Genomic DNA, 18386 nt, shown 5'->3' with positions numbered 1-18386 from the left:
ATAATTAAAGGGAATACTTTGCCATCATTGTGATCTGTTACTCTGTGCCCATCTTACTGTAGCCATACATACGGTATGCCTATGGACAGGCTCATTTATTCCTCTATCTAGGTTAATGACCTTCTCAATCAATATTGTTTCGCGCTCTTGTTAGTAGGAGTCAACTTTTTGGTTCTTTACAAAAGCAAGGGAGAGTTGACTGTAAACAAAACAGCAAATAATAATTGGCTCAGGATTTGCAGATGCATGTTCTTACATTTGGAATGCATTTTTGGCTGCTAGAACACATAACATGGGTGCATTTGGAACGCACGGAGCTTAGTAGTGTGTTGCTGGTCCCCACTTGGCAAACTAGGGCCCAATTATGGAGCCTCTTAATCAACTTTTCTACATGGATCACTGCGTAGAAAGAGTTGACAAGAGGTGAAAACGCACACGATGGCAGAACACTGCACTTCACCATTCTCACACACACGATGGCAGAACACTGCACTTCACCATTCTCACACACACGATGGCAGAACACTGCACTTCACCATTCTCACACACACGATGGCAGAACACTGCACTTCACCATTCTCACACACACGATGGCAGAACACTGCACTTTCACCATTCTCACATTCACACACACGATGGCAGAACACTGCACTTCACCATTCTCACACACACGATGGCAGAACACTGCACTTCACCATTCTCACACACACGATGGCAGAACACTGCACTTCACCATTCTCACACACATACATACACACACAGACAGACAAGAATGCTCAGTTACTACTAATTTCCATAGTTAAGAAAAAAGGATCCTCCTATTTTCAGGTCAGGTGTGTAACCTGTGAGTAATAGAAACAGGTGACACTTTGCATATTTGATGTGAGGGAATTCATGTTCATAATCATCGTCACATTGTGTAGTGTATTTGAAGTCCAACTTCCTGTTCATTAAGAGGATTATGAGAACTTTGAATTCTTTTGTTCCACCAACCACATCAAAGACAATCACCTCTTCATACTGTTCTTATGTTCTCAACTTAAATGCCACATGAAAATGTCAGATGTGTGCAAATCTGTTTCTTTAGTCTGTCCTGAAATGCTCAGGGTGGAGGGCAAACCCACACCTGTGGTGCGTACATGTACCTGTGTTACCGCTTGAGGCACAGCAGGTGGCTTCCGTTGGCAAACAAAGCAATATTCAAAATGCCTGCTTTCTGCCACTTATCATCCCTAGAATGAGCCAGGATCTTTCATCCCACAACACCAGCTGCTGTTCCTCTCATGGAAGCAGAATGACTCAATACAAAAAAGCCTTAAGACTTGAACAAGGAAGAACAATGTCTGTCTTTGTGCTAAAAGACAAACTTGCATCCAACCGAAAAGCAGTTTTGTAATTCTCTCACACTTCACTTTGAATTATTAGCACTTCTATTGGATACTTTCTCTTAGAGAAGAAGACATGATATGTTTGGCTGACAGAAGCCACAACAACGACAACTCAAGCCCTATGAGTTAATGTGCATTTTTTATAAATATCTCACATAATATTCAAATATCAATCTTTGAATATATTTATCTCCCTATGTACAAAGTGCTTTAAACAGTGTTTGATCCTTTGAAGAGCAGATTTTGTCCGAAGTTTGAACAAAATAAGTGAATAAAACTTACAGTTGAAGTCAGAAGTTTACATACACTTAGGTTGAAGTCATTAAAACTAGTTTTTCAACCACTCCACAAATTTCTTGTTAACAAACTATAGTTTTGCAAGTCGGTTAGGACATCTGCTTTGTGCATGACACAAGTCATTTTCCCAACAATTGTTTACAGACAGATTATTTCACTTATAATTCACTGTATCACAGTTCCAGTGGGTCAGAAGTTTACATATACTAAGTTGATTGTGCCTTTAAACAGCTAGGAAAATTCCAGAAAAAGATGTCATGGCTTCAGAAGCTCCTGATAGGCTAATTGACATCATTTGAGTCAATTGGAGGTGTACCCGTAGATGTATTTCAAGGCCTACTTTCAAACATTGCCTCTTTGCTTGACATCATGGGAAAATCAAAAGAAATCAGCCAAGACCTCAGAAAAAAACTGTAGACCTCCACAAGTCTGGTTCACCCTTGGGAGCAATTTCCAAATGCCTAAAGGTACCACGTACATCTGTACGAAAAATAGTATGCAAGTATAAACACCATGGGACCACGCAGTCGTCATACCACTCAGGGAGGAGACGTGTTCTGTCTCCAAGAGATGAACATACTTTGGTGCGAATCAATCCCAGAACAACAGCAAAGGACCGTGTGAAGATGCTGTAGGAAATGAGTACAAAAGTATCTATATCCACAGTTAAACGAGTCCTATATCGACATAACCTGAAAGGCCGCTCAGCAAGGAAGAAGCCACTGCTCCAAAACCGCCATAAAAAAGCCAGACTACGGTTTGCAACTGCACATGGGGACAAAGATTGTACTTTTTGGAGAAATGTCCTCTGGTCTGATGAAACAAAAATAGAACTTTTTGGCCATAATGACCATCGTTATGTTTGGAGGAAAAAGGGGGAGGCTTGCAAGCCGGAGAACACCATCCCAACCGTGAAACACAGGTGTGACAGCATCATGTTGTGCGGGTGCTTTGCTGCAGGAGGGACTGGTGCACTTCACAAAATAGGCCATCACAAAGCCCTGATCTCAATCCCATAGAACATTTGTGGGCAGAACTGAAAAAGCGTGTGGGAACATGGAGGCCTACAAACCTGACTCAGTTCCACCAGCTCTGTCAGGAGGAATGGGCCAAAATTCACACAACTTATTGAGGGAAGGTTGTGGAAGGCTACCTGAAACATTTGACCCAAGTTAAACAATTTAAAGGCAATGTTACCAAATACTAATTGAGTGTATGCAAACTTCTGAACCACTGGAAATGTGATGAAAGAAATAAAAGTTTAAATAATTCTCTACTATTATTCTGACATTTCACATTCTTAAAATAAAGTGGTGATCCTAACTGACCTAACGAAGACAGGGAGTTTTTACTACGATTAAATGTTAGGAATTGTGAAAAACTTAGTTTAAATACATTTGGCTAAGGTATATGTAAACTTCCAACTTCAATTGTATGTAATACATCTCATATTATAAGCAAGCAGGCTTTAGAAAGGCAAATTCACCAATCAATCCAGTCTTGAACGTTAAGGATGAAGTAAATAGCCATTTCGAAGCCGCTGTGAGGTTTTTGAGCATCTAAAATACTGCCAATTCTATGAAACCTTTAGAATCCACCCCTCTGGTCCCAATCCTTGTTCTACTGGCTTGAAACGTTACATTGCTCCCTCTGCAATTTGGAGAAAATAATGCCGTGTTATATGCTCCTGACCTTGCCACGTAAGGTCAAAGGGCAAAACCAGCTCCGCTAAAGGAAATAAAACCAACAGAAAAAGACAGTCACCATCATCATTAGGACTGGCAGCGCTGCATTAAGGCTATGAACAAGCATAGAGTGGGTTGTAACTAGCTAAGCAGCTATGGTAAGTATTACAACCATGCCACTAGCCTTCTCACAGTGGCATCTAGGAACACATCCCAGTCATTCTCTTGTCAGACCACAAGCCCTCTCTTACTAAGTCAGAAAGTTGTCCTCTCTAAAATGGGTTAGGGTTAGGCAGTTTGGCACAAAGGGGAAGGGTGGTAGATTTTGGTCTGCAGCTTTGTTATATCAATGATGAGTCAATTAGTGGTATACTATCCTCTAACATTGCAACTTAAAGTGCAACTTTATAGAAATGTCATATTCACAGTCAACTGACCCATATTATGCAGATGCCTTTATTCAAAGCAATGTCCATGACGGACATATTTCACAATGTCTGTGCTTGATAAGAGTCAGGGCCACTCCATACCTTAGCAACACTAAAACCCTTAGCAAATGGTCTGAACTCAATGTCTGTGCTTGATAAGAGTCAGGGCCACTCCATACCTTAGCAACAATAAAACCCTTAGCAAATGGTCTGAACTCAATGTCTGTGCTTGATAAGAGTCAGGGCCACTCCATACCTTAGCAACACTAAAACCCTTAGCAAATGGTCTGAACTCAATGTCTGTGCTTGATAAAAGTCAGGGCCACTCCATACCTTAGCAACACTAAAACCCTTAGCAAATGGTCTGAACTCAAAGTCTGATGCAAAACTAATGGCTTACACTCAATACTTTAGTTTTTTCACTCTTCTCGGGACACAAGTGCTTTGCTCATTTTTGCTAAAATTCCACATAAACGTAATTTGATAAACCCGTTTTCCTCATTGGTTGGATGGTATTAACCAAGGGTCCTCTGACAGCTTAGAAACATATGGAACAGACAAAGGCTTGTCTCCACACTGTGAAAGAAGAGTAAGAGAACATCCTCCTCAGCATTAGGTCAGGTGTCCTTACATACCTCCTGAAACATTGTTCCTTCACAATACCCCATCCAGTCATCCACCCACCTGTTGAAATGGTTTGGTGTTGCCACTCATGTGAGCTTCACACCGCCCCTCTTACTCAAACCAGCCCTTATTGTCACCAAGACAACAATGAGCTTTTCTGTCCTGCTAACAAAAACACACTGTGCTTGTTCTGAATCTGTTATACAGTAGGTGGTAGCGGTGGTAGAGTACACTGGTGATATTCACTGATATAGAACTAACATTTGAGGCAATTCATAGTTATCACCACCAGATGTCCCACAAACCCCTATTGAATCTGTCAGTAGATCTATGAGAATGAAATATCTAATTATTTCAATTATTTTTTACTCTTTCTCTCGCCGGTCACTGACTTAAAATGAAGAGCATCAACCAGCTATATCTATAGGCTCCAAAGGAATTATGCAAACTGCATGATTAAAATAGACTTTCACAACATGCATACTTTTCATATACATGTAAAATAATATACCATGTTACATCCTCATTTTAGTACACTAAACATGGATATTTTGTTCAGTTGACTGTGAAGCTAATGGAATGATGGGAACAGAATGATTCTCAAACCTTAAAAAAACACTTTCGATATGTTGGTCACTGGAGAGATTTTGCACAATTTCCTGGGTACAACAAGCGTGAAACTAGAAAAACTAAAGAAAAAGGGGCTACACATCTTACAGTATCTGGACTCCTTAAATGATGGCACCCGAATAATGTGAAGAACATGTTTTTTTCACCCATCATTTGTAATGATTACTGTACAGGATCTGGTGTGCATTGTAGTGTCTTTGAGATATGAACACCGGGAACAATTGTTTCGTCTTCATTGTCACCACTCATGTTGCCCATAAAACATAATTAATATAATGACTTTTTCTGTTAAAATTTGCTGACCATGCACTGTCACGGATACAGTGTTACAATAATGGTTTTGAAGCAGTATGACATATTGGTTCTGTACAGGTGAGCAATGCACTGTTATGTTATTTTGCGTTTGCCTTTTTATGAGAGCTTGATGCTACTTTTGAATGTTTTTTTTCTGTATTATTCCTCCCAGCAAGGCTTCAATGGTTTCCAAATGGATACGCATCCTGATGCTGGGACTAGGCCAAGCAGGCCTTGTGATTACACCACTATGTGGTTCTGCACGACACTGCTCAGACTAAATGTGTATATAGATACTAACTGTATTTCCCATATAGAGGATTATGGTGTTGATAGAAAGGGTCACTAGTAAATAAAAATTAGATTTGTTTTTTTTTAATCGCCTGCTGTTTTGTTCCTACCTGCCTCTAGCATAAACAGTCTGAATCCTTGTGCCACAGAGTAAGGCCAGTCAGCCCAGTTTCCAGTCCTGCCAGCCATTGTGCAGTCAACAGGTTAGAGAGGGAGATAAAGTAGGATATATATACAGACAGACAGACAGAAAGAGAGAGAGAGAGCGAGAAGTGGCTGTACCATTGGTGGCCCCTGGAGGACGCAGTCACACAGTGATGTCCTATTCCAGGGTTAATACTGATGTGTGTCCCCTCCCCCCTCCATACACACACAGGCAGGGAGGCAGGGACATCTGGGGCTGAGTCATCTACAGTAGGCACTTTTTCACCTTTTGGTCACAGGACTTGTCCCTGGGATATAGGAGCCCCTGCAGCCCCCAGCAATGGAATGATAACACACTCAAATGGATTACTCTACCATTTCACTATTTGACCTTCCTTCCAAGTAAAGGGAAATGTTGCAAACAAGTTCTGCAGTCTAAAACGCATGAGGTATTCTAGTTCAGGCTGGGGTATTTTGGCCTCCGGTGGCCCCCTTCTTTTCACAACCTATTTTCATGGTTGGTGACTTCAGTGCCTGTTCAGCGCTGATACTCAGACAGTTCCACCAGGTTTATCAGACAGTTAGCGAAGCACCTCTCTACGTCTAACGTGACGTAACGCATTCATGTGTGAACAGTCAAGGCCCCACATGTCTTCATGACAGAGCTGAATGGAAACTTGAACTGGAATATCCCACCTGTGCCAGAGAGACCTCCTCTGCCCCCCTGGTATGGCACTGTCACAGGACTACCACAGGGTGGCGCTGTGCTCTGGCCCCCTCTAGAGGGCAGTATCATAGACTTCCTGCTGTAGGGCAGGGATAGGGTTAGGGGCGAGGTCCCGCTGGGGCAGCATGGGAGCAGGGGGGTGGGGGTGGTCCCACACAGGGTCTCTGATGGAGGGGGGTGTGAAAGGGGGTGGAGGTCCTGGGACCATAGGGCTCTGGCCCCTCAGCTGTTCCCTAACATCCTGCTCTAGACTGGGAGGCACTACCAGCTGGTCCTCGGGGTCCTGCTGGGCAGGGGCAGTGAAGTAACCCGACTTCTTCTTAGGGGCCTCCAGGGCTACCTCGATGAGGTTGTGGCTATCTTCCGGGGCCACCACGGAGCCGTTGGAAAGCTTCTTCCCAAAGAGGCTGGAGGTGGAGGGGGACTTTTTTAGGTCGGAGATCTCTCTGCCACACACAGCCAGCAGGCAGCCGTTAGTGGCTGACACCACCACGCTGTTCTGACGACGCATCTTTCCGTTGGGGTAGTCTGAGCGTGTCTTGTCCAGGTTGTGGTCCTTTGGGCTCGCGGCTGGCCCAGAACGGATCTGGAAAGCACAGCAGTGGATGTCCACCTCCACCTCCAGCTTGCTCCCATTGGAGATAACCCCCTCTAGTGGAGCCTCGTCATCACTGTCCAGCCCGTTGTCAGACTGGTTACTGGAGAAGGTTGCACAGGAGGGCTGGCGCTGGAACAGGACAGGGTGGGGCCCCCCTACTCCAGCTGAGCCGGGTCCCGCGGGGGCACAGAGCGTGGCTGCAGGGTGGAGACTACAGCGCCTCTCAGGTCGGGCCGTGGGGCCAGTGGAGGGGTGCTCGTCAGAGGCTGTGGAGCCCGCCTCACTCCCCACCTCCGAGGCCGAAGTCTCGCTGTTGAACTCTGAAGCGATGCCACTGCTGGAGGAGGGCGTGGCCGGGTCCCCCGGGGGAGCAGTGACGGGGAGAGGTGTTGGAGGGGGTCCCCGGGGTTCAGTACCAGTACTTGCATGAGGGAGCTCACAGGTACAGCTGTCCTCCCCGATGTGCAGGGACACCACCACCGCCCCCACATTGTCCCGGCAGCCGTAGCTCTGGGCCAGCGTGCAGAGCTTCTTGGCAGCTGCGCGGGGGTCCCTCATGGCCTGCACGGTGAACACAGCCTCCTGGTAGGACACCCTCTCAAACAGTGCCCGGTTCCCCAGGATCAAGAACTCATCTTGGGAACACAGGGGCTCAGTGCGCACCCAGGGCTTGGGCAGCACCCAGGGAGAGAGATAAGAGCATCCCAGCAGGCGAGAGCAGCATGTCACTCCACTCACTTTGTTATCCTACAACACAATAACACAGGAGGGGACTCAGCTCCGCACTTTGAATACAAATGAAAAACCTCGGAGCATAAGGCATCACATCAAACGTTAACTAACAAGTAGATCTTTATGAACACAAAGGCCCTCACAAAAACGTGCATTCACACACGCCTGACTCCCAACAGTACCTCAGTGATGATCGCCTTGCTGAGTTTGACCCTGTCCATCTCTTCGGTGCTCTGCTCCAGGCTGAAGACCTTGGAGAGGGGCAGGGGCTGGCCGTCTCGACACAGCACCGCCTGGCAGCTGCCCACGTTGGCCACCGTCAGGCTGAAGTAGCTGCCCAGCTCCGACGGCTCGTGGTGGATGTAGCAGAGCAGGGCAGATGCACCCAGCTTCTGACCAGCCATGCCCAGTTTCCTGCATCATACAACATACATCACAGAATGCAACTATCAGCACACGCTCTGCAATTAGCTAGCTTCTTTGTTAAACATTAAAAGTAGACCATTATGAATATTCATTATGTTGTTATTACGTTAGTTCCTAGCTAATGCAGTTGTGAATTAATCAAATGTAAATGAACACGGAATAGTACAATTGTAGGTTTGTCTTCCTTAAAGGGTAACAGTAATTCATAGCAGGGGCGCAACTTTCAGTGGGGGCGGGGGAGATGGGGGGGGGGGGGACATGTCCCAACCACATCCTGAAGTTGCATTTTTGTCCCCCCCCAGTTTTAGCTTTGGAATGTGATACAAAATGAAGCAATGGTGTGCTTTAGGACCATGCAGACATCTCTGATCGGTGGGGTAGGTTGTTTGGAGTGTTTATCTGACTGGATAAAAAATAAATAAATAAATAATGATGATGTCTAACCCACTTCTAAAACCAAAGTCACACCCCTGATTCATAGGATACTGAAATGTGCCTACATTTGTCTTGTATTACAGTAATACAACCAGAATGGGTGTGTGTCTGTGTATGCATGATGCTCATACCTGTGTGAGGTGAGGAAGGTGTTGCTCATGTACACACTGTCCACACTGGAATGCAGCAGCTCCTCCGACAGCACATCTCCCATGGTGCACTGCAACAGACGAGGAACTTCCTCATTGCGGTCTCCGTCGAAGACGCCATAGGCCGCCTCAACACTATCCCCAAAGCGGTCCACTGCCAGCACAGACACACACAATCTGTCCCCAAGGAAGAGAAAATACTGTTAGTATTGATATAAGATTAACACAAAAAATGGAAACAAAATGTGGTTACATTTTCTGTGTGTAAATCCCATTATACAATCTTGCTCATAAGCTTAGAATCTTCCTCAAATTCAAGCCAAACAGGAATAACTCATCCATACACAGTGAGACAGAGCCCTATTCCTACAGAGGCAGCAGGGGCTCATCCAGGCATGGCCCCCTGTGACACTGTGGTGGTCATGACCCTGTGAGGCCCTGTTAGGGCAGCAGACAGGCAAACTGGGCCCCCATCAATGATGCAGGAGACACTGCTTTATACCCATTGTATCCACAGGAAGTATTAGGCTTCCCCGCCTTCCCTACTATTAAACAAGATCCGCTGCCCAGGGGCCTCGATGCCAGGCCCAACAGACATTCACCCAGGCAGTGGAAGCTGTGCTGGGGCTGTACAGTTAGATAACTAAGTAACTCCTCCATACATGCATATGATAGCCCCGGGTAGGATTTAAAATAGGATGCCAGCCAAGAGGCAGAGCAGAAAAGAAACGGGCTGATATGGACTATGAGAAGCACATCCTCTTCTCAGACCATTTAATGTAGTGCTGCTCACAGCGATTCCCTGAAAGAGGAAATGCTCCTTAAAGGCGCTCTCTAAAACCACACGTGATCTCATAATCCCATTTATACCCTCTCATCAGATTGTCATAAATTAGGGCTTCCCTCACATACACGCTCACTCACTGTCTCAAAGTAACTCTCTCTCTCTCTCCCTCCCTCAGCCCTCCTCCCTCCCTCCCTTCGGCTCACTTGTTCCTCTGCCCGCTCATCTCAGAGTAGCCGTGGTTCCACAGGGTGGAGGAGCCCAGGGAGTCCCCGGTGGCCATGGCTGGCTTCTGGTCCAGCTTCAGGGTGGTGATGTGACTGAGGAGAGAGAGAGACAAAGAGATGGGGTCATTACCTCACCATGCACTGGGCTGAACCATAATTCACGCTGTAGCACAAGAATATTATTTATCGCATAGCTTATCCAAGTACACCAGCGGCCTGATACTTTGTTGTGCGGCGTGACACTGTAGTCTCTGTGTGTCACCTGAACAGGTTGAGTGTTTTGTGCTCCAGCAAGAGGCTGCTGTTGCCAGTCAGGTCTAGTTCGTGCAGGGTGGCCGTTAGAGAGTCTGGCAGTAGGATCTCAGTCAGCTCATTACAGCTCAAGTCCACCAGCTACACACACACACACACACACACACAGGGTGGAGGAAGAAGATAACATTGTAATAAAGACATATACACATCTAAAAGACATATGCATAAACAAAACACAAACTAGGGCTGACCCCATTTAGTCAACTGGTTGATTGTTTGGTCGATAGCCTGTTGGTTGAACGAGATTTCTTTCGTCGAGCAGTGCACAAGACACCCGTCTGATTCGTGCCTGTCTCAGTGGACTAATCCATTGCAGATGCCACGGGGAGGGCACAGTCCATCACTCTAAGACGTGAGATACTGAAATTGTATGTGGTTATATTATGTCAAAAATAATGCAACACTAGTAAGTCTAGTATTATTTTATAACAAATGCACTTTCTCCCGCATTGGATACGGTCGCTGTCCGCGATTCTGAAACATAACCTTCAGTGCGCCGTAGAATTGACGCCTTTCCCTATGTTGCATAATAGCAAAGTTAACCTGCATATCGGGATGGAAAACAATGTGGTGGAGCCAGCAGAAACAGATCTTGACTAATTGTCTAAAAACAATTGAGGAGAGAGGAAACGCCAACTTAACTGTCAAATGTGCCTGGCTTTATAAATCATCCATATACATCTACAGAAATAAGATCCAGAAATAAGATCCAGCTCCTGTTGGCTCTTTGAGTGATTATTTAATAGCCTAATGATTCCCTGAGCGCCAAGCCTCATGCAACAGCAAAATGTCAGATAAAGCAATTTCACAGATACGGCTGTTTTTAATCTTTGCTATGCTGTAATTTAAGCTTTACATTTTTTGGGGGGGTTAGTACAGACTGGTATTACTTAATGTATTTAGTGTTGTTTACACTGTTCCAAACAGGCAGAAAACTGATATTGTAATCTAACAGCACCTGTTTGTCACACATAATATGTACCCAGCTCTCACTCCTGTAGCCTCCTTTTCCTTGATCTCCTTACTGTTATTATTATAATCATCATTATAATAATAAGTAATGTCGTGATCATTAGTGGTCTTGGTATAGCAGCCTTGTATAACCACCATCGAGCTGTATGCAAAAAGAGCGTGTCCTGTTTAGTCTTAATACCATAACTTACTAAGGCCTATATTTCAATATACAGTATAGGCTACTGTATCAATCAATCATCCATTCGTTCATGCCGTCACACAGCACATAAGACATTCATGCTCTGAAATGCAATCAAGCATTTTTGTTTTAAAATGAAATAACAAAGGGAGCAGTGAATAATTAGCCTCAGCGATGAAAAAACTGCAATTCACAAATGCATGCAACTGTTTTTAGTCTGCTGTAATAAAGACGTTATATATTTATTTACTTATTTTCATTAGAACAGACCTTGGTACACATATTTAGTGTTTTTTTTTACACTATTTCAAATTATAATATTATAATCTAACAGCAACTGTTTGGCACAACACCAGTAAACATTCACCTGTTTTGAGTTTATTTTTCACATCTTCCACATGCATTTTGCTGTCATGTGTTACTGTATTCGAAATTTGTTATAACCAATTTATTGATGTGATTATGATAGGTTATAGGTCAGGCCCTATTGGTCACGTGCATGTGATGAATACATGTCCCAAGTAAAGAGAGCAAAGGTTGAGGGAATAGGGAATGTTATCTTAAACAAATGACATATTTCAGTAACATAACTTCAGTCAGAAACAGGTAATGGCTGAAGTGATGTTGCTGCTTCAGCACGGACAGCGCAATAAACACTTGCTGTGGTGACTTTTCGCTGCAGCAGGGAGGAGAGCGAGACAACGTACACCAGTCACACAGGCACTCGCTATCATTTTTCATTTTTTAAGACAATGTGCCTATCGGGCTCTTTCTTGAGTCATCTTAATTATTTAATCAAACAGTGGCTTAAAGCATCAGACAAGCTCAGTGCATATGGTTGATTTTTATTAGGGTGTGTCTGCCTATATATGGAAAAATAAGTTTCAATATTTCAACCAATCGATTGGTCGAAAGAACAGGACGACTCTCGGTCAACCAAGATTTTGTTTAGTCGGGGACAGCCCTAATATAAACAGATATGAATGAAACTGACCTTGATCTCTGGCAGGTTGAGGATCTCGGGGAACACACTGATGTGGTTGGAGTGTGCTATGAGGGTGTGTAGCCTCTTACAGCTGGATACAGTGGAGGGGATGGTCTTCAGCTTGTTGCCACTCAGATTCAGCTCCTCCAGCAGCTCTAGTTTACTCAGTTTACTGCACACACAGAGCAGTATAGAGACGTCTCCACCACAGAACAATGGCTCATATCAGATCTAAAGAATAGCTACAGTATATTAGGAGCAATAGAAAACATTTTATGCCTGGAGACGCAATCTCTAAAGTAGTGTAGAATACATCCACTGATTGGAGGCATTTCATAGGTACAATAGGAAGGCAGTATAACTGGGTGTGGAGCTGGTTACCTGGCAGGGAAAGAGAGCAACTGGTTGTAGGCCATGTGCAGGACTCTGAGGTTCTGGTGTCCCACAAGCAGAGCAGCGCAGTTCTCATTCAGTTTGTTCCCCGTCAGGTACAGTTCCTGGAGGGTGCTGAGACTCTCCTCTGATTGGCTGCTGGGGGGAATTGTCTCCAGGATATTAGCTGACACGTTCAGGTACTTTAGGCTAGGAGGAGGAGCAGAGAGCGTTGTATGTAAATAGGAAAGAACCCAGGATTAATTGCCAGTGATATACTGTTGAAGTCGGAAGTTTACATACACCTTAGCCAAATACAATACAAATCACCATTTCTGACATTTAATCCAAGTACAAGTTCCTTGTCTTAGGTCAGTTAGGATCACCACTTTATTTTAAGAATGGTGAAATGTCAGAATAATAGTAGAGAGAATGATTTATTTCAGCTTTTATTTATTTCATCACATTCCCAGTGGGTCAGAAGTTACATACACTCAATAAGCATTTGGTAGCATTGGGTCAAATGTTTCAGGTAGCCTTCCACAATAAGTTGACTGAATTTTGGCCCATTCCTCTTGACAGACCTTGTGTAACTGAGTCAGGTTTGTAGGCCTCCTTGCTCACACACACTTTTTCAGTTCTGCCCACAAATTTTCTATAGGATTGAGGTCAAGGCTTTGTGATGGCCACTCCAATAATATTGCCTTAGTTATCCTTAAGCCATTTTGCCACAACTTTGGAAGTCTGCTTGGGGTCATTGTCCATTTGGAAGACCCATTTGCGACCAAGCATGAACTTCTTGACATGTTGCTTCAATATATCCACATAATTTTCCTTCCTCATGTGGCCATCTATTTTGTGAAGTGCACCAGTCCCTCCTGCAGCAAAGCACCCCCACAACATGATGCTGCCACCCCCGTGCTTCACGGTTGAGATGGTGTTCGCCAGCTTGCAAGCCTCACCCTTTTTCCTCCTAACATAACAATGGTCATTATGGCCAAACAGTTCTATTTTTGTTTCATCAGACCAGAGGACATTTCTCCAAAAAGTACAATCTTGGTCCCTATGTGGGGTTGCAAACCGTAGTCTGACTTTTTTATGGCGGTTCTGGAGCAGTGGCTTCTTCCTTGCTGAGCGGCCTTTCAGGTTATGTCGATAGAGGTCTCGTTTTACTGTGGATATAGATACTTTTGTACCCGTTTCCTCCAGCATCTTCACAAGGTCCTTTGCTGTTGTTCTTGCACTTGTACATTAATCTCCAGGAGACAGAACGCGTCTCCTTCCTGAGCGGTAGGACGACTGCGTGGTCCCATGGTGTTTATACTTGCGTATTATTGTTTGTACAGATGAATGTGGTACCTTCAGGCGTTTGGAAATTGTTCCCGAGGATGAACCAGGCTTGTGGGAGTCTACAATTTTTTTCTGAGGTCTTGGCTGATTTCTTTTGATTTTCCCATGTTGTCAAGCAATGAGTTTGAAGGTAGGCCTTGAAATACATCCACAGGTACACCTCCAATTGACTCAAATGATGTCAATTAGCCTATCAGGAGCTTCTAAAGCCATGACATTGTTTTCTGGAATTTTCCAAGCCGTTTAAAGGCACAGTCAACTTAGTGTGTGTAATCTTCTGACCCACTGGAATTGTGATATAGTAAATTATAAGTGAAATAATCTGTCTGTAAACAATTGTTGGAAAAATTACTTGTGTCATGCACAAAGTAGATGTCCTAACCGACTTGCAAAACTATAGTTTGTTAACAAGAAATTTGTGGAGTGGTTGAAAAACTAGTTTTAATGACTCCAACCTAAGTGTATGTAACCTTCTGACTTCAACTGTAAGTGATGTAAATGTGTAATATCAAGTCAGCATTCGATGATATAGACAGTGTAAAATGTAGGACTTCCTCTTAAAACTGTTATGACCTGAGAGTTAAATGCTCTTGTTACCAACACTCTGGCCATAAATTTCCTTTAACAAAACAGATTCAGATAAAGGATGACAGGGAGAAAATCCATAAGAATACACCTTCTCGTGGTGGCTATTTTAAAACACTGAGAAACAAACGTTGTTGACCAATGAAGCACTTTACAGCAGTCACACTGGCGCTCGATGTCTCAGCATGGGAGACAGAGTAGAGTAGGGCCAGGCCTAATGGGTGCCCAGTGATTTATCAGACAGTAAACTGTAGAGCGTCAGGCTGCTGGGGGGGGGCTCACGTTACAGTTCAACTCTCTGACTGGTCCACTGAGCCATACCCTCCAGAGCCTGGCATAAAAAGCCCAGTGGACCCAGTCAGTCCACCTCTACTGGAGCAGCTAAATAGGGCCACCACATGTCTATGTGAAGTAAGACATCTCTTACAGACTGCCAACCACTTTAAGCTAGATACATCAACCCCATCAAATATTTATACTGTATTTCTACTGCATGATGTAAGGGGGATGTACTGTAGGGCAGTGTTTCATTTCAATATGCCCGATCCTGTTTTGTCCTTTAATTGGTTGTTGTGGTTGAATAGAGGCTCCGGGGTTAGAGCAGCAGCAGTAGCGTCACAGGCCCTGGGGGAAACAGAGCATCAGCTGCAACCTCCAAAACACCTGTCAGAAATAGAGGGAGAGGCACAGAGAGGGAGAGAGAGGACAAGCACCAAAGAGAAGGCTAGGAGAGAGGGTGGGTGCAAAGAGAGAGAGAAGAGAGAGCGGAAGGTGGATTGACCCACTTTAAGGCCTTGTAGAAGAGGCTCTCTGGGAGCTCGCCTAGCTTGTTGTGCTGGAGGTCGAGTACTTCCAGGGGGACGTGGTCAAGTAGGTCAGGCAGTCTCTGGAGCCTATTGTTCCCAGCCAGCAGCTTCCTCAGACTCAGGCTGCTGAGCAGTCTAGTGGCGAGGGAGATAAAAAGAAAGAACATCTCCTGCTGTGAATTTGATCATTTGTGAAACTGGGGGAAATCTTGAGGTAAGGTAACTCCACACCCAACAAATCCATCAACGTATTTTTCAACTCGGCAGCCTAAAGTTACCAACACAGCACAATTTACTCCAGAAAGAATAACAGAGGTCTCATCTGCAGCTACGCCGTTGAGCCAAATATTATCTTGTTTGTGAAGGCTTTGGTCGATTCAAATACAAATATAGTTGTGTTAAAGGGTAACGTTAAATGATGTTTGCTTTGAGCAGAGTCCTCCAGCATCACCATACTGAGATCACAGTCTGCTGACCGAATGACAAGCCGTACGTTGGCTTCACACAGGCAATGAAATCCTCTCATCAGCTGACTATCAACACATCTGCTGATGTTTTAGGGACAGTTATTTCTGGCCGGACATTGGCTAAATGATGCCCAATGTTAATCAGATTAATATGGTGCTCATTCTTATAATAATTTCAGAATGTTTAAAAGCCAAATCCGGATGATACGAGATGGACATATTAAACATACAGCGCAACATGATGGACAATGTAAGTAACGGCCTTTAATCTACCTTAACAAATATGAATGTTTAGAACATCTTTAGATGAATAACTAGAGTTGGAAGTGAGGAGTTTGAGAAGGATGAACTAGTCCTCGTAGGGAGACGAACCTGGCTGGTAGTTCAGACAGGAAGTTGTGTGTAACGTCCAGCACCTCCACCTTTCTACTGTCACACACCCAGTCTGGAAGGTACTCCAGCAGGTTCCTTTTCAGAGGTCACAGAGGTCACAGTCAACACAGTGGTCAGAGGGGATATAAGATTTTTTTTACCTCCAACTGTACATATACACGTACAGTGCATTCGGACGTATTCAGACCCCTTGACGTTTTCTATATTGTTACGTTACAGCCTTATTCTAAAATATATTAAATTGTTTATTTTCCCCTCATCCATTTGCACACAATAACTCATAATGACAAAGCAAAAAAATTGTAATATCACATTTACAAGTATTCAGACCTTTTACTCAGTACTTTGCTAAAGCACTTTTGGCAGCAATTACAGCCTCAAGTCTTCTTAGGTTCGACACTACAAGTTTGGCACACCTGTATTTGGGGAGTTTCTCCCATTCTTCTCTGCAGATCCTCTCAAGCTTTGTTAGGTTAGATGGGGAGCGTTGCTGCACAGCTATTTTCAGGTCTCTCCAGAGATGTTTGATCGGGTTCAAGTATGGGCTCTGGCTGGGCCACTCAAGGACATTCAGACATTCATGTCCCGAAGCCACTCCTGCCTTTTCTTGGCTGTGCTTAGGGTCGTTGTCCTGTTGGAAGGTGAACCTTCGCCCCAGTCTGAGATCCAGATTGCTCTGGAGTAGGTTTTCATCAAGGATCTCTCTGTACTTTGGATCATTCATCATCCTGACTTGTCTCCCAGTCCCTGCCGCTAAAAAAACACCCTCACAGCTTGATGATTTACCACAGGTGGACTCCAATCAAGTTGTAGAAACATCTGAAGGATGATCAATGAAAACAGGATGCACCTGAGCTCAATTTCAAGTCTCATAGCAATTGGTCTGAATACTGATGTAAATAAGGTACATCTGTTTTTTATTTTTAATACATTTGCTAACATTTCTAAAAACCCGTTTTTGCTTGGTCATTATGGGGTATTGTGTGTAGATTGACGAGGAACATTTTTTCTTTAATCAATTTTAGAATAAGGCTGTAATGTAACCAAATGTGGAAAAGTGAAGGGGTCTGGAAACTTCCCAAAAGCACTGTATATGAAAAAAGGTACCAATATACCAAGTTCATGATGAGGAGAAGAATGCTGATGGATTAATACCATAACAGCTTTTCCTTACTGATTGAGAAACTGAGGCCCTGGCCACACAGCACTCACCGTGATAGGTCCATCTGTGTCAGCTGGTTGGGTACTGGGTAGATGTTGACTGTGGTCAGGCCTGTGGGTAGAGGAAAAGCAGTGATCAGCAGCCAAGCTAGTGATGGCTATATGCATGATGTAACCGTAACAGTGGTAGAGGGCCTGGAGAGACAGGACCAGGGAGAGAGATGCTCCACTCACGGTTGCTGCTGGCGTGGAGCGTGCGCAGGGTGAAGCCACTCAGCGTTAGCACCCTCAGCTGGTTTCTCTGACAGTGCAAGGTTTCCAGGCTGCAGATGGAGCTCAGGTCCAGGGTGGCCAAGTGGTTGTCCCTCAGGTCCAGCTGGGTCACCTGCTTCACTGCCTCCAGGGCCTCACTCTTCACCCAGCGCAGACCGTTCAGCCTGCATACAGTATACAGCAATAAGACCCAGGCCTCATACGGCATACAGCATTAACACCCAGGCCTCATACGGTATACAGCATTAACACCCAGGCCTCATACGGTATACAGCATTAACACCCAGGCCTCATACAGTATACAGCATTAACACCCAGGCCTCATACGGTATACAGCATTAACACCCAGACCTCATACGGTACACAGCATTAACACCCAGGCCTCATACAGTATACAGCATTAACACCCAGGCCTCATACGGTATACAGCATTAACACCCAGGCCTCATACGGTATACAGCATTAACACCCAGGCCTCATACGGTATACAGCATTAACACCCAGGCCTCATACGGTATACAGCATTAACACCCAGGCCTCATACGGTATACAGCATTAACACCCAGGCCTCATACGGCATACAGCATTAACACCCAGGCCTCATACGGCATTAACACCCAGGCCTCATACGGCATTAACACCCAGGCCTCATACGGCATTAACACCC

At 44.6% G+C, this 18386-nt stretch overlaps 1 protein-coding gene across 1 annotated transcript in view; it reads right to left on the bottom strand.

Annotated features, from left to right (window-relative positions):
• Positions 1 to 630: 630 nt before the first annotated feature.
• Positions 631 to 18386, bottom strand: part of LOC135559300 (PH domain leucine-rich repeat-containing protein phosphatase 2-like) — a 49157-nt gene continuing 31401 nt past the window's right edge. The window contains exons 9-19 of the mRNA XM_064993491.1: positions 17681 to 17883; positions 17498 to 17558; positions 16265 to 16360; positions 15405 to 15560; positions 12694 to 12894; positions 12322 to 12484; positions 10122 to 10252; positions 9839 to 9952; positions 8831 to 9025; positions 8021 to 8252; positions 631 to 7853 (exon numbers count right to left, since the gene is read on the bottom strand). Coding sequence (XP_064849563.1) covers positions 6561 to 7853; positions 8021 to 8252; positions 8831 to 9025; positions 9839 to 9952; positions 10122 to 10252; positions 12322 to 12484; positions 12694 to 12894; positions 15405 to 15560; positions 16265 to 16360; positions 17498 to 17558; positions 17681 to 17883 — 2845 coding nt within the window. The 3' untranslated portion in view covers positions 631 to 6560. The remainder of the gene's footprint in view (positions 7854 to 8020; positions 8253 to 8830; positions 9026 to 9838; positions 9953 to 10121; positions 10253 to 12321; positions 12485 to 12693; positions 12895 to 15404; positions 15561 to 16264; positions 16361 to 17497; positions 17559 to 17680; positions 17884 to 18386) is intronic.

This window comes from Oncorhynchus masou, chromosome 2 (genome assembly GCF_036934945.1).
Source record: "Oncorhynchus masou masou isolate Uvic2021 chromosome 2, UVic_Omas_1.1, whole genome shotgun sequence".
In the NCBI taxonomy this organism is placed as follows: Eukaryota; Metazoa; Chordata; class Actinopteri; order Salmoniformes; family Salmonidae; genus Oncorhynchus; species Oncorhynchus masou.
This window is presented reverse-complemented; position numbering and strand designations above follow the sequence as displayed.